Source organism: Schistocerca piceifrons, chromosome 7 (genome assembly GCF_021461385.2).
Source record: "Schistocerca piceifrons isolate TAMUIC-IGC-003096 chromosome 7, iqSchPice1.1, whole genome shotgun sequence".
NCBI classification, from domain to species: domain Eukaryota; kingdom Metazoa; phylum Arthropoda; class Insecta; order Orthoptera; family Acrididae; genus Schistocerca; species Schistocerca piceifrons.
In genome coordinates this window covers 558472834-558500795 of record NC_060144.1, presented here as the reverse complement: position 1 = coordinate 558500795, position 27962 = coordinate 558472834, and the positions used below count along the sequence as shown (strand labels likewise).

The following is a 27962-nucleotide window of genomic DNA, read 5'->3' as shown; positions in this document are numbered from 1 at the left end:
ATAGAATTTGGCACGATATCCCTCAGGAGGAATCCTACAACTCTGTCAATCAGCACCAACTCCAATAACTACTTGCATAAGTGCCAGAGGTGAACCAACGCATTATTGACTTTCTCAGTTTATGAACTACTTCTCGTGAATAAACCATCCAATTTTTCTGAAATTATAATCGTTTGCTGGTCTGTACATGCACATCACATCTACCGATTTCTGTGCCATTCAGATAATTCCTTAGCGTTGCGTCGAGTTTTTATTTCTCCTTGAGCGTATTTATTTTATCTTACCGGAGTGCCTACCGCCTTGCGCAACATGACGACAAAACCTGGTACGAGACCACCGCGTGGCGTTGTCTGCATAACAGTACGAGATTTCGGCCCCTTTAACTCTTGGTAACGTAATATTCTCAGAAACCTTTAACACTAACGTTAACAAGCATTGTATCAATTAACTCTTATTTTCAATGGGGTTCAAATCCCGTTAATAATATACCATTACAAAATTGTTAAGGCTTTCGTGGCCACTTGTTGACAAACAGCCTATTGGCTTCTGTCTCGGGTTCTTCGGCCGACGTGAAGCTTTGACAATGCCAGCCACTCGTGCTGGCGAAACGTCAGAAAAATCATTAGATGAACGTCGGCCGAAGAACCCGAGACAGAAGCCAATAGGCAGTTTGTCAATATACCATTACATTAAAAACCTATACTTGTTACAATATCTCAGTTAATACTGTATAACTGATATAAGGTATATTAACAGAGCAATAAAATTAAATGATCTTCTGCGTACTGTTGTTTGCTGAGAAGCTCGTTTTGCTACTCTGAAGAGTACAAGATGTGAAAGACGTGTTTCATCACCTGAGACTCATCTTAACGCAATTAATCGGCTATGGACGATAACGGTTCAGATGGTAAATGTTGACTGCTGTTGGTGGTCATGAGAATCTGTGGCAAGCGGATTTTCTGGAGTCCAAATATATGAATTGTGCACGTAAACTCTCCCATCCCTAAGCTCAGCACACGGAATTTTCTTGAACCACTTTAGGCGTATTCTGGTGTGATTCTTGTAGTAATTCTGGCTCGAGATCCTGTCCCTTCCCTGTACAATTGAGGTGGTGTTCCGACTCTGGTGATGTCACGTAGATGTGATACTGAAGCCCAATATTTCGTCCTACAGTTGCTCGGAATCCCACAGGAAGGAAACTATTAAATCTGCCAAAATCAGCCGCCAGCTTTGACCAACAACGTCATCAAAATAGAGTAAAATACGCGCCGGGTAATGAAATACAGCTACTGAGATGTGGTCTTAAGCATGTGTTTTTTATTCCTTATTTATTCCATCTTCAGTGGCATCTTATGTATATTGTGTTTCAGCTAATATCAAGGATATTTGCTGATAACATTGTGAAGTACATTGTCCTTCTTGCTAACTGCACAACATCAGAAAGAATTTATCTGCTGATTACTAAAATCAAATTATGAAGAACTGCATGAATGTTATCAACAAATTATATATATATATATATATATATATACTCCTGGAAATGGAAAAAAGAACACATTGACAGCGGTGTGTCAGACCCACCATACTTGCTCCGGACACTGCGAGAGGGCTGTACAAGCAATGATCACACGCACGGCACAGCGGACACACCAGGAACCGCGGTGTTGACCGTCGAATGGCGCTAGCTGCGCAGCATTTGTGCACCGCCGCCGTCAGTGTCAGCCAGTTAGCCGTGGCATACGGAGCTCCATCGCAGTATTTAACACTGGTAGCATGCCGCGACAGCGTGGACGTGAACCGTATGTGCAGTTGACGGACTTTGAGCGAGAGCGTATAGTGGGCATGCGGGAGGCCGGGTGGACGTACCGCCGAATTGCTCAACACGTGGGGCGTGAGGTCTCCACAGTACATCGATGTTGTCGCCAGTGGTCGGCGGAAGGTGCACGTGCCCGTCGACCTGGGACCGGACCGCAGCGACGCACGGATGCACGCCAAGACCGTAGGATCCTACGCAGTGCCGTAGGGAACCGCACCGCCACTTCCCAGCAAATTAGGGACACTGTTGCTCCTGGGGTATCGGCGAGGACCATTCGCAACCGTCTCCATGAAGCTGGGCTACGGTCCCGCACACCGTTAGGCCGTCTTCCGCTCACGCCCCAACATCGTGCAGCCCGCCTCCAGTGGTGTCGCGACTGGCGTGAATGGAGGGACGAATGGAGACGTGTCGTCTTCAGCGATGAGAGTCGCTTCTGCCTTGGTGCCAATGATGGTCGTATGCGTGTTTGGCGCCATGCAGGTGAGCGCCACAATCAGGACTGCATACGACCGAGGCACACAGGGCCAACACCCGGCATCATGGTGTGGGGAGCGATCTCCTACACTGGCCGTACACCACTGGTGATCGTCGAGGGGACACTGAATAGCGCACGGTACATCCAAACCGTCTTCGAACCCATCGTTCTACCATTCCTAGACCGGCAAGGGAACTTGCTGTTCCAACAGGACAATGCACGTCCGCATGTATCCCGTGCCACCCAACGTGCTCTAGAAGGTGTAAGTCAACTACCCTGGCCAGCAAGATCTCAGGATCTGTCCCCCATTGAGCATGTTTGGGACTGGATGAAGCGTCGTCTCACGCGGTCTGCACGTCCAGCACGAACGCTGGTCCAATTGAGGCGCCAGGTGGAAATGGCATGGCAAGCCGTTCCACAGGACTACATCCAGCATCTCTACGATCGTCTCCATGGGAGAATAGCAGCCTGCATTGCTGCGAAAGGTGGATATACACTGTACTAGTGCCGACATTGTGCATGCTCTGTTGCCTGCGTCTATGTGCCTGTGGTTCTGTCAGTGTGATCATGTGATGTATCTGACCCCAGGAATGTGTCAATAAAGTTTCCCCTTCCTGGGACAATGAATTCACGGTGTTCTTATTTCAATTTCCAGGAGTATATATATATATATATATATATATATATATATATATATATATATGCCGTTAAAGGTGATTATGTGCCCGGAACTAGTTCTGCAATAAATAAGAAATAAAAAGTACATTGTATTGAGCAGTTTACGTGAGTATATATGGTATGGTGAGTATATATGTAACTTTAATGTATTTACAATATTTGCAAGCTGCAGAGCACCACATGTACAAAATATCTCATTATAGTTGCTCCAATTACCTTATGTTACTTAGCTGCGCCAACACACAGTGTCACATTTATCCTAACCTACACTATGAGCTACGCTACAGATCAGTCTTCCACGACACCCTACGTTCCAGACAATAATGTAGAGACAACACTAGTATCGCCCGTGTTCTGTCGTGTCTCTCTTTGCACACGTTTGACATTACAGGCCACAACTTTATCTCGTCTTAGTTAAAACCCGTACCGGTACACAAGGTATCGGTAGGTTGAGTTCGCTCACCTTGGTGGACGTGGACAGGCGCTTGCCGGAGCCGCAGCCGAACACCTTGGCGAGGCTCTTGGTGGTGGGCACCAGGTTGAAGGGCGGCGGCACCGTGTCGCCCTCCTCGAAGTAGCTGATCCACAGGTGGCTGCGAGCGAACTTCCACTCCGTGTCCGCGCGTTCCTGCGGGACCACCAGAAACAGGCTGCACGGGCAGTTTCCAGTTGTAAATTCATACAGCAGTGTGTCCAGTTTGCAGCAGGTGTAGAGTTACGGCTGGACGAATGTTCAGCGTTAAACAAACCAATAAAAACGATAAAAAACAACGCAAAAGTCCAAAAACACGCTAATATTACAGGGTGTTGCAAAAAGATTCATCCGATTGCACAAGACCATATCTTATACATGAATTTGTTTACAGACTTGGGGTAAATTTCAGTATAAGACTGCAAAGCTTTTGTTTTCAACATAACGTTCCAATTTGACACGTGTATTTTACACGCATGCACATTGACGTTGCCATACATTTTAAAATTACTTTGAGGGTCCAGGTTTCATTTACTTCTTACAAACGTTCAGTATGGCCTCGCCCGTAAGGATGACAAACGTTTAAACAATACACAACTCGTCCTCGTTCACACGCAAACCCAATGTAAGGGCAGACACACAGATAGTCTATCACAGACCTCCTTAAAATACTCATAAAATGTTCAGGTGACTTGGAGACCAGTGGTGCAATGTGAATCCACCCATCCCTTTTGCCTGACCCAACATTGAGGGAACTCACTATCAGGAAATGTTCTTACATTAAAGTGTCAGTGTAGTGGTGCTCCTTCCAGTTGAAAAATGAAATTTTCGGTAGTTTCTCGCAATCTTGGAGAAACCCACGTCGCCAACATATCCAGATACGTGATTGCTGTATCCATATTTTCATAAAAAATGGCGTAAATCTTTTACACAAACATTGCAGGTAGCATGAAGTTCTGGTATTGTAGCTATCAGTTCAGCCCAAACATGCGTGATAGAAGAAAAGTTGTTTCCCGTTATGGTTCGGGAAGAGGCGGCAGTAAGGCCATGACCGAAGTGCGAGATCCTGGTATTAGTGACCCATGACTGAATTGTGGCATATGGTGCGTTTTGTAGGCCTGAATTTAAATTCATGTCCTGTACTATCCACATTCTCGTGATGTGCAGTCTATTCGAAAAAACAGCGGTCAGCAGTCTGTCTCAGAACTAAAGCCACGATCACTTTGTTCATTGCGATTAAAGCTACCCTCTGTGAGAAAACACAAAACACAAATATTCCGGGCCGCCGCGTTACCAGCTTCGTTGGCACTTGGTTGCAAATTATAGGCGACACAGGCAATTCCAAATGAAAAAAGAATGGTACGAAGAAGAAAAGAGCAGATAACAAAATCAATGTGATGATAAAAACGACACGGCAAAGTATTACGAATAAAAAAGGTACATGTAATCGGTTGACTGAATAACAATAATAATCAAAGTCTCTTGATTAGATTTAGAAATAATAAAAATTTCCCTCCATTTGACGAGCTTCGAACCTATAGCCTTCGATACATCAGGGTGTATGCTAACCACATTAACCTGCAGTATGGTGTTATACTCTGTTACCCCAGTTGCAACAATGAATTACAGACTTCAAAAATTTGGTTTTATGGAACGTCGCCGAAGCTTATCTAGTTAAGCTGATCTCTGTGATTATAATAACGGCTTATGCGATGCTGAATCGTGCTTGTCCAGAAGGATCCAGTAGTGTTTGATTAGTGCTGTGTACGAAACATGTCTATTTTGTCTTGAAATTTCTGATGTCATCGATGAGTGCTCTGCTTTGTAGCAGGTGCAGTGCCATACTCCCGACGAAAATAACGCTGCACAGTGATAACTGAACTGCATCTGTTGAAACAGAGGATACTAAACGCGTTTTTTGCTGTACCGTTGCCATCTCGGTTGGTTAATCACTAACATCGATTTGCAGTAGGATTTTAGAACATATACCGTGATAGAACATTATGAGTCACCTCGAAGACAACAATTTATTGACAAATAAACACAATTCTTTATTTTCACGAAGTAATCCATAGCCACATCCAGTGAAACCAATAGGTTGAGTATGACACGGCGGTCGGTCGGTACTCTTGCGCTTTCCGAGGCCTGTTTCGGACGAAGTAAAGTAATGTAATGAGTGTTATCGACCGAGGACGTCAAAATGATTCCATATTTTTAGATTTCCAGAAGAGTTTTGACGCCGTTCCTCACAAGAGACTTCTAATTAATTGCGTGCCCATGCAGTATCGTTTCAGTTGCGTTACTGGAGTTGTAATTTCGTGTCAGAAAGTTCACAGTTCATAATGATTGATTGAAAGACATCGAGTAAAGCAGAAGTAATATCTGGAGTTGAGGAAGCGTTATAGCCCTCGTTTATTCCTGATCTACATAAACGATTTGGGAGACAGTCTGAGCAGCCCTCTTAGATTGTTTGCAGATGATGCTGTCATTTACCATCATGTAAAGTCATCAGGTGATCAAAACTAATTGCAAAATGATTTAAACAGGATATCTGTTTGGTACAAAAAGTGGCAGTTGTCTGTAAATCACGAAAAGTGTGAAGTCATCCACATGAGCACTAAGAAGAATCTGCTAAATTTCATTTACACGATAAACATACAAATCTAAAGCGTGTCAACTCAAATAAATATTTAAGGATTAGAATTACAAATAACTTAAATTGGAACGATCACGTAGATAATATCGTGCGGAAAGGAAACAAAAGACTGCGATTTGTTGGCACAACACTTAGAAGATGCGACAGGTCGACTAAAGAGTCTGCTTATACTAAGCTTGTCCGCTCTCTTCTGGAGTATTGCTGTGCGGTGTGGGACCCGCATCAGATAGGACTGACGAGCACATCGAAAAGATCAAAGGTCAGCTTGTTTTGTATTATAGCGAAATAGGAGACAGTACCACAGACATGATACACCAATTGGTGTAGCACTCATTAAAACAAACGCGATTTTTACTACGGCAGGACCCTATTATGAAATTTCAATCATCAGTTTTCTCCTCAGAGTGTGAAAATGTATTGTTAGTGCCTACCTACATAGGGAGAAATGATCATCAACTAAACTAAGAGATATCAGAGCTCGCACAGAAAGATTTAGTGTTCGTTTTTCCTGCGCGCTGTTCGAGAGTAGAGCGATAGAAAGTAACTTAAGGGTGGTTCGATGAACCCTCTACGAACCCTCCAGCAGGCACTTAACTGTGGATTGCAGAGTAATTATGTAGATGTAGACGTAGATGTAGATGTAGAGCCACCCAGCTAGGAGCAACAGGGAGTCCACCTCTGGCAACCACTGGCCCCAAGGTAAACTTTTAGTTTATATACGTGAGTTGTATTGCAAACCAAGGCCTGTCCCCATTCATGTAAAATGTGCAGTCTTGTGAAATCTGAAAATCATTTTTGACCTGTCTGTATACTGAATTGAATGTTTTAAAACATCACAAGGATTCAATACACTTTTCATCTCTTTTTCGAAACGTGACGTCTAGGCTGTCTGGAACCTTATTGGTGTTCTATAAGAGGACAGCACTATTCATTTTTAGAGCGACTAATTCAGTCTTTTATATAATTTTCACCGGTGAATTTCATCTTTCACCAAACTTACCAGGAAAAAATATACCAGAATGTGGTCCGGTGATCTCGATCGCCGACAAATGTAACCAATGCGGCTGATCTATCAGTCAAGCTGTTTGTATTCAGATGATGTGTTACCTGAAAGATGGAATGAGCAGAGGACCCACAATGCTGAATGAGCACGCCCAATCTTGTAACCAAAACCAACAACAGTGGCAAATCTGCAGTGTATCACATGAAGTTTCTAGTGACAATGTTTCTCCTCCATTTGCTATAGGTAATTCGGAGGCAGGACTTCATTGATTACCATGCTGAGTCACTCCCGTGCGAGAGCTGCGTGGTGACATCCAAGCAACTGATCACTGGCCGCCTTCTGCGATCCCAAGGAACAGCTCATTCACTACCAAGACTACTGAAGTGTGGACAATAAGAACTCTGTTAGAGGCAAATAATACAGCAATATATAAAGACATATGTTCAGTTAGTAGCCACTGGTCAAAGAAAGTTATAATATTTTAAATTACTATACCCTGATTTAAAAGTGTGCCTCAGCATATGCGTGATATATTAACGGGTTGTTTGCGCAATACATTATTTTCAAACGCCCTGCATTAGAAAATGGGTGAATGGATGATGTCGGAGATCATACGAATAATGTAAATCTAATTTTGCGGAAAATCTCTATATCTGAGACCTGTATTGTTGTACAACTGACCAGTTATCGACATTACAACACGACACGTTTGCGAGTGTACGGTGGTCAGTACAACTAACAGAGCAATATTTATTTTCAATACAAGGCAGTGTACTAATAATAGCCCCTGAGTGTAGGTGGGCTACTGAGATGAGCGTGAAGTGTAAAAGAAGGATTGTCGTATATGGTGAAATACTATCTGGATGTATGCAGTAATAATCGGTAAGTGCACTGCATACATCATCCAACTCTATTTACAGTTGTTCTTACTGTATTTGGAATACGGTAAGAAAACTAAAATTACGTCAGTTCCCGGTCACATACACATTCTACTTCACACCATTTTGACTTTATTAGGTGTCGGTAGTTCACTGGGATTTCACTGGAGACACTCCTCACCACAACATACTACCCTACCCAAACATGACGCGTATTGTCGCATCTTGATCGGTGAACGAGCAAGGCCTGTGTAGGTATTTTGTCCGAAATGGGCGCTAACTACTGAGCGATCGCGTGGTCGGAGTCTGAGAATGCCCAGGGTGGTTACTAGGTTACTGGGTATCACATCCACATTTACCACAGGGACAGCGTACCCAGGAGCTAAGCTAGGGGAGGGCAACTCAGTTTCGAGGCGAATGACGGAATGGTTTTGAGATTCCACGGCAAATAGCTCCGGTTGTGTTCGCGTTACGTGTTTTGGTTCTGTTTAAATTGATACAATTATCTGTTTGGCGGAGTGCGATAGGAATTCATTTGTCTAAAATCGTTTTTCTAGTGGAGGGGTGCGGCTGCCACTGCTGATGTCTCCTCGGTATGTCCATGGACAGTGGTGAAACAATTCACACAAAGACAAATTTTCACATCACTGATATAGGAACTACCGAGACGCAGAATCATATTGAATGTATCAACTGTTTTGTCCAACATGTAATTAAAGGGTAATTCAGACACAAAGCAACAAATTCATTAATTACAGCGTTTTTATTATAACTTCAGAACTATACATGTTATGAATATAGCTAATTATGTGTAGATGAGAACGAGCGCTATAAGCAGAGAGAGTAGTCAAATTTGGATAAGCGCAAAGAAACAGCACTAATTACTTAATTAACTAATTAACTGTAAATTACAGATAACTGACACATGCAAGATAACTGCACTGAAAGACAATATGGTGTACCTATATAACAACTGTCTCATATACCAATAAGTGAGAATTTATATTTGTTAATGAATTATCATCAAAGATAGTAGTTGTCTTATAAATTTTGGTTGAGAAAAAAGGTTAAATTTGCGTATTAAATGACATGATTTACTTATACTCGCGCCGTGACAGGCATATTAATTAATTGAAAATGTCTCAGAAACGAATGAAGATCCGTTCACTAAGCACGGTTGAAATCTGCGTATATGCGTGATTAATTTCGTATGCTAATATTGTAAGTTGGACAAATACTTTAAGAAGAAGAAATATGTACTAAATATATCATTAAGACCACTATAATCGGTAATGCTAGGGTGGGAGACTGACGAAGTAGAGCAAGCGCTGAGTCAGTGCGGGGTCTTTCCTCTTCGGCAGGACAAAATATTGGCTTTGAGCGATGCATCGTAGAGGGTAACGCTAGCTACTATCGTAGCTCCGGCACTGTGACAGGCGAATGAGAAGACGCTCCGCTCTGTCCCCTCACTAGCTCAGCTCTCTTACTGCAGACACTGTGGCCCTGGGGCGGAGGGTTGGACTGTTATTGCTACTAGTGTGGTTCTTTTCCTTCCAGTACGATGCGATCAATGTCCGAGACTACATTTAAGAGTTGCTAGCAGCGAATACTTGGCAGAGTTACCTGATTTTGTAGTAGGCGGTCCGGCGGCACTTACCGAAATGATCTGGTAGGAGTTGGACATCATAGCGATGAGCATGTTGAGCAGCACGATGATGTTGATGACAGAGTACGAACCAAACATCAGCAGGGCCCAGAATCGCGTGAAACTTTTGATGCCGACCAGCTCGAAGTTCATCAGGTCAACCAATCCAAAACTTGCCCAGAAGAGTGACTGTGACGTCTCGAACAGACTGGAAATCACCGTAGGAAAATTTTAGCGAACCGGCAGAAAATACTCTGTCATTACATTAGGTCAGGGCCGGCCAGAAATTCTGCACGCGTGCGGCGCTCTAGCACATGTGCAACTTTTGGGTCACAGCGTGCACGCCGCATCCGTCAGCGTTCATGTAGTGCATGTTTCTACGCACAGATGTCGCTTTATCCACTTGCTGGGATATTCTGTACCGGCGCATTATAGTGCTCTTTCCACAGCTTGCAACCCAACCATGGGAAGGTATTTCGCGTATTAAACATTTAAAATACTATCACAGTCTACTCATTGAGACGTCTACTTTTATGTTAGCAATTTAACCCTGTCAGACAAGTAATACAGTTAATAACCGTGGCTTTTTTTTAAGGCAGCTTGACTGATGGCACGTAAATATGCGTAATGTTTTTGACCTAGTATTTAAGAAAGAGAGCACTTAGCGACTTCCAACGAACCTTATTCATGATTTCAAATAACATTAAACTAAAGCAAGGTTTCCTATAACTAATTCTCGGTGCCCTCAGTTACACCCACATAATTTCTGTCTCACTGACCTCTGAACAGAATGATAACAGCATACCTCTCGATGATCACCTGTTATTTCAATACCACCATTGCTACATCTTTCATCAGATCCGTCTGAAATCTGCATACTAAACGACAATTAGATGAATGTTACGTTTTATCGACTTCAGCTGAGCGTAGCCCTTCACACATTAAAAAAAAAGTAAGTATACATTGGAACAATCGGTTAATGACCAACTTTCCTGATAATAATGTAACATGGAGCAGAATGAGGCACTAATGCACAGTTAGTAAACAACAATTTTTAATTATGAAAGGAATAAATCCAAACACGTTTATCACTGGTCATGAGAAATGATAATCGAGTTGATGTGTCTCATCCATTTTCTTAAGGACATTTAATTTTGCTTGCCGTTCTTCACTCTTGAGTACACTACACTCGTATTTGTGATATGTATAGCAGTGTCTTTCAATTGAAAACTTACGCTGGCCGCCTATTATTCGGCGGCATAGCAAACACTGTGAGTTTTCACCAACGGCTACAAAAAAGAATTGCAGTTCCCAGTCATTTTTAAACGACTGAGAACATAGATCTCCCGTCCTTTGCTTTTTCACAGTACCTGCCATTTCTCAGTACTTCTCTGTTAAGGTTACGGTTACCAGGGGTAAACGAGACTGGGTGTGTTGCGCTCTTGCTTGTAACACATAAACAGGGAAGTGGAGCCGCCGCCGTTCATTTAGGACACATGTCTAATAACAGATGTCGCTGTCCACACGTGCAGGACTTCCGCACGTCTGCACACTGTGCAGAATTTGGCCGGGCCTGCATTAGGTATAATTCTGCGTGCAAATCTCTCGCTCGGCGCGGTTTTTTTAAATCTGGCGTAGTGATGCAAATATCTTTCGGCAGCATCAAAGTAAAAGTCGTCTGACTTATATTAATGCATAATTTTTGTAATTGTTTTCAAACCGATGAAATGATGAACTTTAATATCGCGGACCTCACTCTTTGTAGTAAGTTCTATATAAAGACAGTTTTTTGGTGATACGAGGCAGTGCGATCAACGTTGAATAATAAATCTCGCCGTTTATCTTAAAGATTTTAATTAATCACCGCTGTATATTCCGAAGTCCAGCGTCATCAGCAGGGTTTCAACTTACTATTGAAGAAACGGTGTTGTGATGTAAATAGGGTGTCAAGGTCAATTAAATCAGAGCACCTTTCGGCGAATAAAATTCACCTTTCATTGCCAGAGATGAGGTTCGTATCTCGTTGAAATCACACTGAAATGGCCTTAGAAATGAGCTAGAGGTCTAACTATGAAGCTCTTCTCTCACATTTCCGTTGACAGTTCATAAAAAAATATATATATTTCCTAAAACGCTGTAAGAAATTAATCATTTAATATTTCACTCAAGGAAGTCATTTTACTGCAGTCTGGATATGTTGAACTACGATTGGTTGCCTTTAATGAAAAAAAAATGTGAATTTTTTTATAAAACGTAGTCGATACCAGCCACAGTTTCGTGTCACTGAACTTTATCTTTGTGACACGTTTTGAACTATAGTACACTATTTGAGTCAACTGGAAGAGTACTTAGTAGATTGAAAGCTGAGCAGCGCTTCTAACACAAGACAGAAATGGTCTGTGTATGAGATAAATTTACTTCATTCACTAGTCCACTAATGTAGATAAGTGTATTTAAGAGGTTACTCACAGTGTCAACGAGACAAAGAGACCGCTCTTCTGCTGCGTGACCCTTTATCAATTACAGTGGCTGATTTATTCGGTGACAGTTGTTCAGGGAACTCGCGTAATACAACAGAAAAACGTTTAAATATCAAAAGAGAGGCCGATTCCAGCCACAATGCGGCGTCGAAATAATCCGATGACGAAAGTTGAATATTTATGGTGGACTGGTACTCAAACTCGGATCTCCCGCGTAACGCGAGCGGTTGCCTTAACTGCTTTTTTTTTTTTTTATTTTTTTTTTTAATCTAATGAACCGCTGCAGGAGCAGCGACGGGTAGGGCAGGGGTCGACACCCGAAGCCTGGCCACACCGCCGCCACGCCCAAGCAACGTGTTCGAGTTCGAGGATCGAAGGATCAGGAAGAGGATGTAGTGGGTTTATCGATGTTGTTTTATTTATTTATTTCTTTAATTTTTATAACATTTTTTTTGTATTATAGTTTTATTTTTGTTTCATTACAAAGAAAGATCCTACAACTGCCGTAGCCGAGCGTCCGAGTCGTCTTCTCGTCTGTTGGGAGGGGTTCCCCCCTATTCCGTCCGTAGAGGATCAATATGCTCCAGGATTCTTCTTCATTTTCAGCGTCTCATACCCGGAACGCCCCAGTGAGCAGGAGGATCCGCAAATAATGAACCTAAATAATTTGCGAAACGAGTTCTGTACTTCGGGTGGCGGCTGAAAGCTGCATGTGTCGTCATCAATAGGCACCAAAAGTCGAGTGTGCGTTTGGGAGCATCGCAAAATAGGTAGTAAACGGCCATGCCTTTTAGTCAGTTAACGGCGTTAGTTCTGGTTGATGGAAAGTATACGCCGTCGGGGCGCAATACGTCATCAGGAGAGATAGACTCCGGCAATCGCCGCAAGAGTAATGCCAGCATGCGCTGCGTCAGTAGCCAGCACTCGCTGGCCGCGGCACACGTCAGACGGTGTGCATCCGAGTCAGCGACTGAGCATGTCGGACACAAGGGGTCGTCCGTCAGATGTATGGAATGTAACCTCTGACGAGTAGCGAACTTCCCATTCACAACCACGTACCACAATGAACGCACCGTCGTAGGTAGAAAAGGCGTGTGTACCGCTCGCCACACCGTGTTCCAGGCAACTTCAGGATGTCTGTGGGTGACCGTATTTACAGGTTGCCGCTGTTGATAGAGGTGATAATAGTCTTTTGTGCTGGGCTTCCGTGTCGTCGGAAGTTCTGACCGTAAGCAGCTGAAGTCAATAAAGAACTCTCTGATGTGGGTGAGTGCCGGTGAAATGTGTCCTACAGAAACCGGGGGGTGCAGAGAGTGTGGTGCCACTTCCGCTATCAGGGTGCCCGTCAGAGTGGCGTGGGCAGAGGTCCACGTGCGACGCATAGTGTTGACATAAAGCGATCGCGCACGGTTATATACGTGAATTAAACCGATACCGCCCGCCCGCTGTGGCAGTGTCAGGGTGGCGTATCGGACTTTAAAAACCAGACCGGTGCTTACGAAATGTCCATATGCTGCTTGAAATCTGTCGGCCATCGTAGCTGTCAAGGGAAGGATATGCGCAAAATAGTTCAGTTTTGAGACAAGATAGGTGTTGACATAATGTGTTCTGAGGAGCATATCCAAGCGACGCAGTTTGTTGTCCTGGAGCAGAGCACGTGTGTGGTGTAGGAGCCGGCGGTACGTAGCCGCCGCCGTGCGGCGGACATTGCTATAGAATTGCACTCCTAAACACTTGAGTACGGGCACCTTGTCAAAGGGCACCGCCGTTGTGTGGGAAATCCATCCTCCGACATCCATGTATTTTGTCTTCGTCACGTTGATGACGCTCCCAGCGACCGCCCCGTACTGGCGTAGCCACTGTAGCGCCATATGCATTTCATTCTCTGATCTGGCCAGGAACACCACGTCATCGGCGAATGCACCACAACAAAAGGTCACGTCCCGCAAGGAGATACCAGTTAACCGCTGCCGTAGACCATGTAAAGCTGGTTCAAGCGCTGCAGCAAATAATATGCCCGACAGGGGGCACCCTTGTCGCACTGACCGTCCAACAACAATGTGACCAGACTGATAACCGTTGACCATCATGCGGGAGCGCGCTCCGTGGACCAGTCGAAGGACCACCTGTGCAGACTCCGGAGAGAGGCCCATGTGTTGCAAAACTGCGCGTAAGAAGCCGTGGTCGACGCGGTCGAATGCATGGTCAAAATCTACGGCGACAAGGGCGCCTCGTATTTTGCAGGCCGCCGTCAAAGCAATTACGTCGCGGTATGCTCCTAACACCGTATGAATGTTGCTGACACCACCTAAACATGTCTGATCGGTGTGGATGGCTTTCCCGATAGCGGTGTGGAGACGCGCGTGGAGGATACGGACGAAGATCTTGTAGTCGTTGTTGAGGAGTGGGAGTGGGCGAAAATCCTGCCACCTACAACCACCATTCGGTTTCGGAACTGGGATCAAGATGCCTTCTGTGAATTCTGTGGGGACAGTGAAATCAGAGCGGATCAGGTCTTGAAACATTTGGAGCCACTTGTCACCCATAAGGTGGTAAAAAGTACGGTAGAATTCCAGGGGTAAACCGTCCGGTCCAGGCGACTTGTTCGGTGCTCCACGTGCCAAGGCCGATGTCAGCTCATCGGGTGTAATGGGCAACAGCAGACTGTCATCAGTTGCCACGTCTCGAGGGGCGGGAAAATCGTGCAACAGCTCGTCATAATCACGTACATGTCGCGGATCTTCCATGTACAAGGTCCCATAGTGTCTGGCGAACGTGTGCGCGATGTCCGTTTGTGTCACTGCGCGCCCGCTGTCCTCCGTGTTTACCGCCGTAATGAGCTGACGTTTGCGGTGGCGCCTCTCGCGCACAATGTGATACACTGACGCTGTTTCGTTGGGTATACAGTCTTGCACTCGCGCACGGATGCGGACACCGTCTAGCTGCTCTGTCCTGATGCGAAGTAGACGAGCTGTGATGCGTTGTACGGGCATCTGACGTTCGGGAGACGTCGGTTGCGTCGCCAGCTCACGTAACGCTGTATAGTAAAATTCCGACGTTGCCCTTTGCCAGTTCGCTCTGTCACGCCCGTAGGCCATCAATGTCTTTCGGAGTGCAGGTTTGACACATCCCAGCCACCACAGCAACGTGGAAGCATACATTGGCAGGCGCCTGATACATCGACGCCACGTGTCAGTGACTGCTCGCCGACACGCTTCCTCGCGAAGGAGGGAGACGTTCAGCGTCCACGGGCCCCTGCCGCGTCTTGTCAGTTGTCGGGACAAGGTGACAGTGCAGATGTACGCGAGATGGTCCGTGAAGGCCGTCGGCCAGAGTTCTGCATCACGGGTTGCTGTGCGAAGGGCACGCGAGACGTATATCCGGTCCAGACGACTGGCAGAATGGCTGGTAAAGTGCGTATATCCACTCTGGGTCCCATGATGTAAGAGCCATGTGTCGTGGAGCGCGAGGTCACGTATCAATGCTTGTAGAGCCGGGCATGGGACGTAATGCGGTATCTGGTCCTCGGGCCGCAGAACACTGTTAAAATCGCCGCCCACTATGTAATGGTCCATATTTCCTTGTAAAAGTGGGGCTACCTCCACCTGTAACCACGGTGCGAATTACCGGAGGGAGCGTAGACGTTAATGAGGCGGACTGCGCCAAGTGTGAGTGCGATGCCTCGCCCGTTAGGCAAGTACTTCGCGTCCTTCGCGTCTATGCCATCTCGGAGAAGGATGGCCGTTCCTCCTGCGCCATCACCTACGGGTAGGCTGTACGTGGTGTAGCCATATAGGTCTAAACACAGCTCGGGATGGACCTCCTGGAGAAGGGCAATGTCCAAGTCTGCCGCTCTGATCATGTCGTGTAACATGCGGGTCTTCACAGTGGAGTGGACACCACTTACATTGACTGTTCCCACACGGTATGACTGAGACATATCAAGTGGCGGGGGCAGTGTGCCGGTGCAAGCCCACAGTGATCTCACACACCACACAGCCATCCATCTGCATGCTGTGCATCACTGTGCCATAGGAGTCCCTGATTGGCAGAGCCCTCCGGGCTCAATGTCAGCCATGGGCTCTGGTGGAGATATCGATGTTTGCTGTGCATCATCTGCCTCCATATCGTATGCCTCCATATCGTCTGCCCAATCACCAAGAGACGATTGTGATGTCATTGGGGGCTGGTCGCTTTCACAGGAGCCCACATTTTGGGAGTCGACGCAGTGCGCTTCGTTTTCTGGGCCACCAGATGTAGGAGAGTGTTCCTTGTCTTCAGGCACCTTCTGGTGAATGATGCCACTGGAGTCCGTTGCAATTGTGGGCGAGTCAACGAAGTTGATGTCTTCCGCCGGCTTCACATCCCTGTCCTGCTCTTTAGCTGACAATCGCCTCTTCTTGTGGCGCTTGGGTGATTTTTGCTTTCGGGTCCGAGATTCGACATCCACTGGAGGGCGGGCCTCGACACAGTCTCGGTCGCTAGGAACCCCTGTGACTGATCCCGACAGTGACGGTGGCTGGGTGCCCACGACGCTGCGGTGGGCAGAGGCTATAGGAACCTCTGTACCGTTGGGCTGCGGCGTCGTCGACGGTGCTGACTCTCCAACGGAGCTGGCAGCGGCTTGAGGAGGTAGCAGGTTTTGATCATCCATCACATCATGTCGTGCCGCCTCCACATATGTTAGCGGGAGAGAGGTCAGAGTGGATCGTTGCAGGGCACCTGAACGAGGCGGCGCTGCAGACACTCAGTTCTAACATGGCCCTCCTGGCCGCAGCCCGAGCAGGTCCTCGGTTGTCCATCATATATAACAATTGCGCGGCGGCCACCAACGAAAACATATGATGGAACGTGCTTCTTAAGTTCTATGCGCACTTGTCGTACCCCGTTAAGGACAGGGTACGTTTCGAATGTGTTCCATTTCTCCTCTGTGTGGCTCAGAACTGTGCCGTGTGGCCGCAGCGCATCAACGAGTAGGTTGGCAGGAACTTCGAACGGTAGTTCAAAGATGCGCACGGTACGCACCCCCAGACCAGCATGGTCAACTCCTACCACGCTCACGTTACCGTCTGCGTGACAGAAGCGAAAGCCGTTTGCAGATCGTTGGAGTAATCTGTCGCAGGCCGCTTCGTCAATCAGTTTGAGGTACACTGTGCTGGTTACAATAGACAGATGAATTCCTATCAGTTCTTGTGGTTCGATGTGCGTGATGTCTCGTAGAAACCGTTCAATTTCATGGGCCTTCGGTCTCGTGTACGATGCGTTGAACGCTAGTTTAATTGTAGCTTTTCGATATGAGAACGCCATGTCGGGTCGGTACAAGTACTATATGGCAATACAACGACGCGACCGCGCGCTAGCGGGTAAACAACACCACCTGCGGAGCACTGCCCGGCGCGCCGAGCCCGTCCGCACGGTAACACGGCTGAAAGCCGACTGGGGTTGCCTTAACTGCTTCGGCCATGTGGACACGCTGCCCAAATCCTCAATTTGCCACACGCTAGTAGCGTCCACTGTCCAGTCACCTACTCGCTCGCGGCGAGTCTGTACTTCCGCAAGAGGGTCCGAGCCTATTGTGCATCTACACTGAAGTTGTCAAGGGAGTCATATCTACAAATACACGGTCTGACAGAACAGATACCACACATATATACAAAAAAAAATGTTTCTCCCTGCGTAGATCGACAGCCTGCTCTAATTTAAATAATGAAGAACTAATACAAAATGTAGTTCGACTCCCTATCTGTGTTATATTCTGATGATAGTTGTCAAAAGTATTCTGAACAGTAGCTCTGAAGACAGCAGACAATAGAGTACAACATCTTTAACTAAGCACTTTAGTTAGTGCTTGTTGTAACAGCCGGCAACGGCCTTGCCGCAGTGGATCCACCGGTTCCCGTGAGATCACCGAAGTTAAGCGCTGTAGGGCGTGGTCGGCACTTGGATGGGTGACCACCCAGGCCGCCACGCGCTGTTGCCATTTTGCGGGGTGCACTCAGCTTCGTGATGCCAATTGAGTAGCTACTCGACCGAATAGTAGCGGCTTCGGTCAAGAATACCATCATAACGACCGGGAGAGCGGTGTGCTGACCCCACGCCCCTCCTATCCGCATCCTCCACTGAGGATGACACGGCGGTCGCATGGTCCCGGTAGGCCACTCGTGGCCTGACGGCGGAGTGCTTTTTTTTGTTGTAACAGCTAGGTTGGGAAACACAAAGCTGTTTAATCTAGTTTCTTAAAGATATACATTTATTACATATTTGCTGTCATCGGCCTTCTTCTTTGAATACACCGGCCCTTGTCAGATCACCGAACGAAATTAAGGGGGGTAGACCCGAGGTCTAGGGGTAGCGTCTTTGATTCACAATCAAAACGTATTCGGTCCCGGGTTCGATCCCCGCCACTGCCTAAATTTTGATAAATAATCAGCATTGGCGGCCGAAGACTTCCGACATAAGAAGTCAGCCTCATTCTGCCAACGGCCTTGTCAAAGAGGGCGGAGGAGCGGATAGAGGTTCAGGGCACTCTCTTGTCCTAGGGGTGGGAAATTGCCCCTAAAGGCGGAAGAATCAGCAACGATCAACGACATGAGGATGCAGAAGGCAATGGCAACCACTGCAATTGAAGAAGTGTCATGATGATCTCTCCATTGGCAAAAGATTCCGGAATAGTCCCCCATTCGGATCTCCGGGAGAGGACTGCCAAGGGGGAGGAAAAAGATTGAATAATCAACGAAAGGATAACGTTCTACGAGTCGGGGCGTGGAATGTCAAAAGCTTGAACGTGGTAGGGAAACTAGGAAATCTGGAAAGGGAAATGCAAAGGCTCGACCTAGATATAGTAGGGGTCAGTGAAGTGAAGTGGAAGAAAGACAAGGATTTCTGGTCAGATGAGTATCGGGTAATATCAGCAGCAGTAGAAAATGGTATAACAGGTGTAGGATTCGTTATGAATAGGAAGGTAGGACAGAGGGTGTGTTACTGTGAACAGTTCAGTGACCGGGTTGTTCTAATCAGAATTGACAGCAGACCAACACCGACAACGATAGCTCAGGTATACATGCCGACGTCGCAAGCTGAAGATGAACAGATAGAGAAAGTGTATGAGGATATTGAAAGGTAATGCAGTATGTAAAGGGGGACGAAAATCTAATGGACATGGGCGACTGCAATGCAGTTGTAGGTGAAGGAGTAGAAGAAAAGGTTACAGGAGAATATGGGCTTGGGACGAGGAATGGAAGAGGAGAAAGACTAATTGAGTTCTGTAACAAGTTTCTGCTAGTAATAGCGAATACCCTCTTCAAGAATCACAAGAGGAGGAGGTGTACTTAGAAAAGGCCGAGAGATACGGGAAGATTTCAATTAGATTACATCATGGTCAGACAGAGATTCCGAAATCAGATACTGGATTGTAAGGCGTACCCAGGAGCAGATATAGACTAAGATCACAATATAGTAGCGATGAAGAGTAGGCTGAAGTTCAAGACATTAGTCAAGAAGAATCAATACGCAAAGAAGTGGGATACGGAAGTCCTAAGGAATGACGAGATACGTTTGAAGTTCTCTAACGCTATAGATACAGCAATAAGGAATAGCGCAGTAGGCAGTACAGTTGAAGAGGAATGGACATCTCTAAAAAGGGCCATCACAGAAGATGGGAAGGAAAACATAGGTACAAAGAAGGTAGCTGCGAAGAAACCACGGGTAACAGAAGAAATACTTCAGTTGATTGATGAAAGGAGGAAGTGAATACAGAAATACAAGTCGCTGAGGAATGAAATAAATAGGAAGTGCAGGGAAGCTAAGACGAAATGGCTCCAGGAAAAATGTGAAGACATCGAAAAAGATATGATTGTCGGAAAGACAGACCCAGCATACAGGAAAGTCAAAACAAACTTTGGTGACATTAAAAGCAACGGTGGTAACATTAAGAGTGCAACGGAAATTCCACGGTTAAATGCAGAGGAGAGAGCAGGTAGGTGGAAAGAATACATTGAAAGCCTCTATGAGGGTGAAGATTTGTCTGATGTGATAGAAAAAGAAACAGGAGTCGATTTAGAAGAGATAGGGGATTCAGTATTAGAATCGGAATTTAAAAGAGCTTTGGAGGACTTACGGTCAAATAAGGCAGAAGGGATAGATAACATTCCATCACAATTTCTAAAATCATTGGGGGAAGTGGCAACAAAACGACTATTCACGTTAATGTGTAGAATATATGAGTCTGGCGACATACCATCTGACTTCCGGAAAAGCATCATCCACACAATTCCCAAGACGGCAAGAGCTGACAAGTGCGAGAATTATCGCACAATCAGCTTAACAGCTCATGCATCGAAGCTGCTTACAAGAATAATATACAGAAGAATGGAAAAGAAAATTGGGAATGCGCTAGGTGACGATCAGTTTGGCTTTAGGAAAAGTAAAGGGACGAGAGAGGCAATTCTGACGTTACGGCTAATAATGGAAACAAGGCTAAAAAAAAAAAAATCAAGACACTTTCATAGGATTTGTCGACCTGGAAAAAGCGTTCGACAATATAAAATGGTGCAAGATGTTCGAGATTCTGAAAAAAGTAGGGGTAAGCTATAGGGAGAGACGGGTCATATACAATATGTACAACAACCATGAGGGAATAATAAGAGTGGACGATCAAGAACGAAGTGCTCGTATTAAGAAGGGTGTAAGACAAGGCTGTAGCCTTTCGCCCCTACTCTTCAATCTGTACATCGATGAAGCAATGATGGAAATAAAAGAAAGATCCAGGAGTGGAATTAAAATACAAGGTTAAAGGATATCAATGATACGATTCGCTGATGACATTGCTATCCTGAGTGAAAGTGAAGAAGAATTAAATGATCTGCTGAACGGAATGAACAGTCTAATGGGTACAGAGTATGGTTTGAGAGTAAATCGGAGAAAGACGAAGGTAATGAGAAGTAGTAGAAATGAGAACAGTGAGAAACTTAACATCAGGATTGATGGTCACGAAGTCAATGAAGTTAAGGAATTCTGCTACCTAGGCAGTAAAATAACCAATGACGGACGGAGCAAGGAGGACATCAAAAGCAGACTCGCTATGGCAAAAAAGGCATTTCTGGCCAAGAGAAGTCTACTAATATCAAATACCGTCCTTAATTTGAGGAAGAAATTTCTGAAGATGTACGTCTGGAGTACAGCATTGTATGGTAGTGAAACATGGACTGTGGGAAAACCGGAACAGAAGAGAATCGAAGCATTTGAGATGTGGTGCTATAGACGAATGTTGAAAATTAGGTGGACTGATAAGGTAAGGAATGAGGAGGTTCTACGCAGAATCGGAAAGGAAAGGAATATGTGGAAAACACTGACAAGGAGAAGGGACAGGATGATAGGACATCTGCTAAGACATGAGGGAATGACTTCCATGGTACTAGAGGGAGCTGTAGAGGGCAAAAACTGTAGAGGAAGACAGAGATTGGAATACATCAAGCAAATAATTGAGGACGTAGGTTGCAAGTGCTACTCTGAGATGAAGAGGTTAGCACAGGAAAGGAATTCGTGGCGGGCCGCATCAAACCAGTCAGTAGACTGATGACAAAAAAAAAAAGGACGTCAAACGGGCCGACTTGGAGCTGGAGAGGCACCACAGGATATTTTAATTTCCACTGTCTATACTTTTACAAATAAAGTCATAAAACTTTGTCAGCATGACCAGGAAGGATTCAGAATCCGTACTCATATCAGTGGAAGTTCGAAAACATAACGAAGTAATTTTTCACAATAAAGGATGACAGCCAAAAACAGTTGCAGGATAGAATTTTTTTATTAAAATTCTTGACCAAGGTTTCGGTACATATAAATATACCTTCATCAGAAGTAAACTTCCTGAATAGAAAGACACATTCATTAGAAAAGCCATATCAACGAAAGTGTTTTTTTTTTTTTTTCTTTATTGTTATTTTCAAACCCGTACAAACAGGCAGGCTGTCAGCAGCATGGTACGCCGCTCTTCAGCCGTAGAGGAGATAAAGATAGAACAGAAAGAATACACTAATGTGACATAACGGTGGGTAATAAAACAGTAGACACATAAAGACAAACACGGAGCCGTTCACACTTGACGAAAATTCACTACAAACTGTTGTCACGACGCACTAACACTGAATATGGCGATGGCACAGGTGAGCGATGGAGTATGACGGGAACACTGAACAGAAACACGACGGCACTCACGAGACACTGATGGCGATGATCTCCGGCGCGCGAATGTCCACTCAGCGTGTACGAGTCCGGGGACCTGCCAAGAGAGGAGGTGGAGGAGGAGGAAGGGGAAATGGGAGAGGGGAGAGCAGAGATGCCATGGGCAAAGGAGAGAGGGGGAGGGAGGAAGGGGGAGTGAAGCCCTGAGGAGAGGGTAGGAGGGAGGGGGGAAAGGAAAGAGAAGGGAAGGGAAAAGGGGAGGGAGGGTGCCTGAAGGAAAGGACACAGGAGGGGGGGGAGGATCAAAGTTGATAGGAGGGGTAGATGCAGGGGAGGAGGACATCATCAGGGAGGGGGAGCTGGCGGAAGCCACCTTGGGAGAGGGTAAGGAGGGTGGAGAGATGGAGACCGGGTGGGACATGGGAGTACAGGCGCGGCAGCGGGCGGGGGTGGGAGAGGACCGGGGAGACGAGCGGGTGAGGTGGATCGAGTTTACGGGAGGTGTATAGGATTCGTATCCTTTCGAGGAAGAGGAGGAGGTGGGGGAAGGGGATAAGGTCATACAGGATCCGCGTGGGGGAAGGGAGACGGATGCGATAGGCAAGGCGGAGAGCATGGCGTTCAAGGATTTGGAGGGATTTATAAAAGGAAGGGGGGGGCGGAGATCCAGGCTGGATGGGCGTAACAGAGGATAGGGCGGATAAGGGACTTATAGGTGTGGAGGATGGTGGAGGGGTCCAGACCCCACGTTCGGCCGGAAAGGAGTTTGAGGAGACGGAGTCGGGAACGTGCCTTGGCTTGGATTGTCTGGAGATGGGGAGTCCAGGAGAGGCGACGGTCGAGGGTGACGCCAAGGTACTTAAGGGTGGGGGTGAGAGCGATGGGACGGCCATAAACGGTGAGATAGAAATCAAGGAGGCGGAAGGAGGGAATCAACGAAAGTGAGAAACAGAAGCTTAAATAACGGTGAAATTGCTAAAGTAATACAGGCACACAATCTTTAGTACTTACTAAAATTACATCATGCACTGGAGAATAATGAAACAATTATGCCAAAAGGCGTCGTCAGTAATTAAAATATCATCTCCATTTGTACAACATGTGTAATGGGCACAGGATCAAAGCGAACAGTTTAACAATGTTACTTCGCCTATGAACTGTTGAGACACGAGTGTGAAGGCACTAAGGTAGATTGTTTCGCCGAGAGAGGGCACTTGCATGTGCCAGACTCGCGCATATTACAATCCATAAATACATACATAAGCGCATCAAAATTATTAAAGGTTGTGTTAATTCAAACTTTGTCTTAATAAATAAAGCGTATCACGCCAATTAAAGACATTTATTTATTAAGACAAAGTTTGAATTAACACAACCTTTAATAATTTTGATGCGCTTATGTATGTATTTATGGATTGTAATATGCGCGAGTCTGGCACATGCAAGTGCCCTCTCTCGGCGAAACAATCTACCTTAGTGCCTTCACACTCGTGTCTCAACAGTTCATAGGCGAAGTAACATTGTTAAACTGTTCGCTTTGATCCTGTGCCCATTACACATGTTGTACAAATGGGGATGATATTTTAATTACTGACGACGCCTTTTGGCATAATTGTTTCATTATTCTCCAGTGCATGATGTAATTTTAGTAAGTACTAAAGATTGTGTGCCTGTATTACTTTAGCAATTTCACCGTTATTTAAGCTTCTGTTTCTCACTTTCGTTGATATGGCTTTTCTAATGAATGTGTCTTTATATTCAGGAAGTTTACTTCTGATGAAGGTATATTTATATGTACCGAAACCTTGGTCAAGAATTTTAATAAAAAAAAAAATTCTATCCTGCAACTGTTTTTGGCTGCCATCCTTTATTGTGAAGAATTTTAACAGTTGCTGCTGCAGCCATGTTTAAAATCTTGAAGTAATTTTTTTTACATGTGAAATTTCATCATTTTTTTCACTTACTAATGGCAGCATTTGTTGCTATAGGTACACTTTTCTTCATAAGTAAGAGAGATGGTTCGATGAATTATGCACAGCATACAAACCACACTTAAAGGTGTATGAAACTCTAGAATTTTCCAAATCTATTAACAACTGTGGTAAAAATTGAGGTAATTAACTACAAAATTTGTGTTTTTTTCTAAACATGAAGTTTAAAATACAACAGATCATTCGTTTTTTCATTAATTAAATAAATTCTAGAGTTTAATGCACCTGTAAGTATGGTATGTATGCTGCGCAAAATTCATCGAAGAATCTCTCTAACTTATGAAGAAAAGTGTACCTATAGCAACAAATGCAGCCATTAGTAAGTGAAAAAATGACGAAATTTCACACGTAAATAAAATTATTTTGTTATGTTTTCGAACTTCCACTGCAATGAGTGTGAATCCTGAATCCTTCCTGGTGATTCTGACAAAGTTTTATGAATTTATTTGTAAAAGTATAGACAGTGGAAATTAGAATGTCCTGTGATGCCTCTCCTGCTCCAAGTCGGCCCGTTTGACGTCCTACCTCCCTTAAGCAATGTCGGACGTCGCCAGTACTTAGATGGGTGTCCATCTGGCTACATCGCGTGCTCTTGGCTGCTTTCCCTTCGCTCTACGGCAAAGGAGAGGAGGGCTATGGCATAAGTTCTTGAACATCAGGCTTTGCGCCAGAGTCGTGGATTAAATTCCAAATCTGTCTGCAATGTCTCATCGAGTGGGGGCACGTGACGTTGGTGGCGGAGGTCTGCCCGTCGGAGACCGGCGGCCCTCTTTGTGTTATCAGAGATGAGTAGGCTGTGGGACGGCACTGAGTTTCACCCTCTCTGTCCTCTCATCATCATGACATCACACTACACACTCAGCCATTAAAGTCAGCTACACTTATCAGATACACTTAAATACACGAAGGCAAGGTGCCAGTGTGCACGGACACGAAAGACTTTCCAGTTAGGCGGCCTGAGAAGGGTGTGGTGAAACTGGCTGGGACAAATGTTCCTTACTGCTGGTATGATGGACACTGTTTAGACTGTAGGAGAGGCAAAGTGTGAACCTGTATTTACCAATGCCATGAATGTGCGGATCAGAATCACGATGCCTTCAACTTCTTAATTTTATACTTTTTTACAAACATGACAGTAATAGGAGGTTAGGGCACATATTTTTATCGGTGACTGAGGACAGTGTATTGAACAACATTACATCAGTATTTACTTCATTTGCGGACTAATAATTATAGCTATTAGGAATAGTATGTTTTTAGGTTGTTAGTATCTCCAAGTAGACGTGGAAAGAGCAACCCATTAATGATTATTTTCCCCTGGGCAACAAGTGAGGTGTTGAAGTGTGGACACGTGGATGCAAAACAATTAGTCTATACAGACAGGCGTAGTCCACTTCACAGTGCAGTTATGATTGTGCGAAAAAAATTAGGTAGGAAATTGTGTGATGTGTTTCTGGAAAAAGTTTTAGATGCAGAGAAATACCAACTACATATTAAGGTACCAATCATTATAATATTTGCACTTATACCCCTAGCATACTGTATAATTACTTGTCTGTTGGTGCTATATGGCAGAGAAATGTGGATATTTATCAAATGTGAGAAAGACAGTATTTCTAAAAGAAGGTAACAAGGAAATGGCACTTAACAATGACACGCGGTAAGTTAGTAAAAACAGACGCATCCGAAAACTTATAAAACAAAGACACAATGAGCTTAAAAGTAAAATACTATTGTGAGAAGGATATCTGCACCAAATTCCAGAGCAAAGGATTCAGGCTTTGAGTGTATCAATAGTTTGCGAAAAGTAACTTCCAACAGGCACAAATGCAGGCAACACATTAATGCAGCACGTCATCTACAGAGACTTTGAAATAATTAGTGTAATAAACGGTTGTGCTAACTAAAAATAAGATACAATAAACAAATGATAGCGCCTAAGGAAACAGGTAGTCACTCTGTCGCCTCTGTTTGTATTGTGAGCGTACATTTGTCCACGATTTTCATGTTAGTATAAGTACGGTAAATGTATTTAGCCACTGCAGTGTTCATAATGAGTGGCGTATAGTACACGTGACGAATATTACATTAAGATGTGACAGCGACAGTTTTCCGAGCTTATAAATTTTTCCAGGGGGTGTCAGAAGCAGAAACAGTGGGCTGACGTGCCACTTACCGCAGCGTTGCCAGTTACCCCCCAGGGTAGGCAACGGATGGATCGTGTGGCGTGCGACAGAGGCGGAGGGCACACCGGCTGCTCCGCTGTACGAGCGGTCGCGGTGGATCGAGTCTGTACTACGTGTACGATACCTGCACTCACTTCGTAAATCTCCTCCATATGGCACAAGCCTTCTCTTCGTTATCAAAGTCCGGCAGTCCACTGGGCAGGTGGTAACACTTTGCTTTCTCCAGGTCCGCGTAGTACCACAGCAGCTGGTTCATACCTATGGAATAAGAACAGAACAGGTATTAAGGAGAACCTCGGCATTATCGCTGATAAGATAAAGGTGGAAATTTTTTTTTGAAATTGTTACTTTATGTTAATGTATATCGGAAATTAAAAATCAAAGACTGAATTCACTGATACATGAAATGCATTCCCAGTTACGAATGCGAACAATCGTCAGCTGTATAAGGGTATAACGACAATGAAAATACGTGCCGGACAAGGATTGAAACCAAATTTTCCGCTTCACAAATCCATTGAGTTCTCAAAAGAAAAACTTGAGTTAATATAGCTATTAGCAGCCTAGTTCATTACTGTGGTCATTTCCTGAAAGAGTGATAGTTAGTTATCTGAGTGTTATTAGGTCATGTTTAAGATAGGCGCTTTTACCTGGGACAGTAAGAGGTCATTTTCTTCGACTTTTAAGTGTCCAAGGCGTTGGAAACTTTCTGGTATATGGCAGCGAGTTATGAGCAAAAACGAAATTTCATCAACTTGTGACTGTGCCATGAGAGCAATGTTAGCTTATTTTGATAATGAAGGGGAAAATAATGAAGATCGTTAACTTTCTGTATTAGCTACTCAATAAGAACAAAATTAGTACGAATAATTATTTATTTATTTGTTACTTGAAAATACAAGTTTAAACTTCAAGCTTGGTGGTAAGTGTGTTGCGCATTAATAAACAGAAACAAGGATTTAATGTACGTTGCCTGAATGCTCTCTAAATCACACGCTGATTCTGTGTAGAGGAAGATTTTGAGTCACGACAGCAGCTCGAAAAACCTTCAGTTGTCAATCATAAGTTACATTCTTTTTTTACATTCTATGAAACGTATGAGGGTTGAATTTGTTCAACTTACGTCATTAGTTGTGTGAATAACAACCGAGCCTTAGATTTAATATCGTACTGGGTTGGTAAACGCAAAGGACTGATAACCTCGACGAACGCGCTTATATCAGTTTTCCATAGCTATCCCCTGAAATCAGTAAACTTTTGATTTTGAAATTGTTATTCGTACTTGTGCAAACAATGTTCTGTGTGGTTTGCTCACTCATAATAGCTCTAGCGGTGTAAGTGTGCCAAAACCTATGCAGTCACTTTCATACTGCCCTGAACAATTTGCTAACCAAATGAAGACCAAAAACCTGGTTGAAGTGGATGGCTGCAATGAGCATATGTGGCTGAACTGAGCGTTAACTTGAGGAACTCATGTCAGACAAGGAGTCAGGCACTGTA

At 44.8% G+C, this 27962-nt stretch overlaps 1 protein-coding gene and 1 pseudogene across 1 annotated transcript in view; one reads left to right on the top strand and one right to left on the bottom strand.

Annotated features, from left to right (window-relative positions):
• LOC124709076 (transient receptor potential protein-like) overlaps nt 1-27962 on the bottom strand; it is a gene marked incomplete at its 3' end in the record, with an annotated part of 289063 nt that overhangs the window by 55596 nt on the left and 205505 nt on the right. Inside the window, exons 13-15 of the mRNA XM_047240724.1 lie at nt 26597-26720; nt 9636-9831; nt 3433-3597 (exon numbers count right to left, since the gene is read on the bottom strand). Coding sequence (XP_047096680.1) covers nt 3433-3597; nt 9636-9831; nt 26597-26720 — 485 coding nt within the window. The remainder of the gene's footprint in view (nt 1-3432; nt 3598-9635; nt 9832-26596; nt 26721-27962) is intronic.
• LOC124709503 lies at nt 17966-18083 on the top strand (annotated as a pseudogene).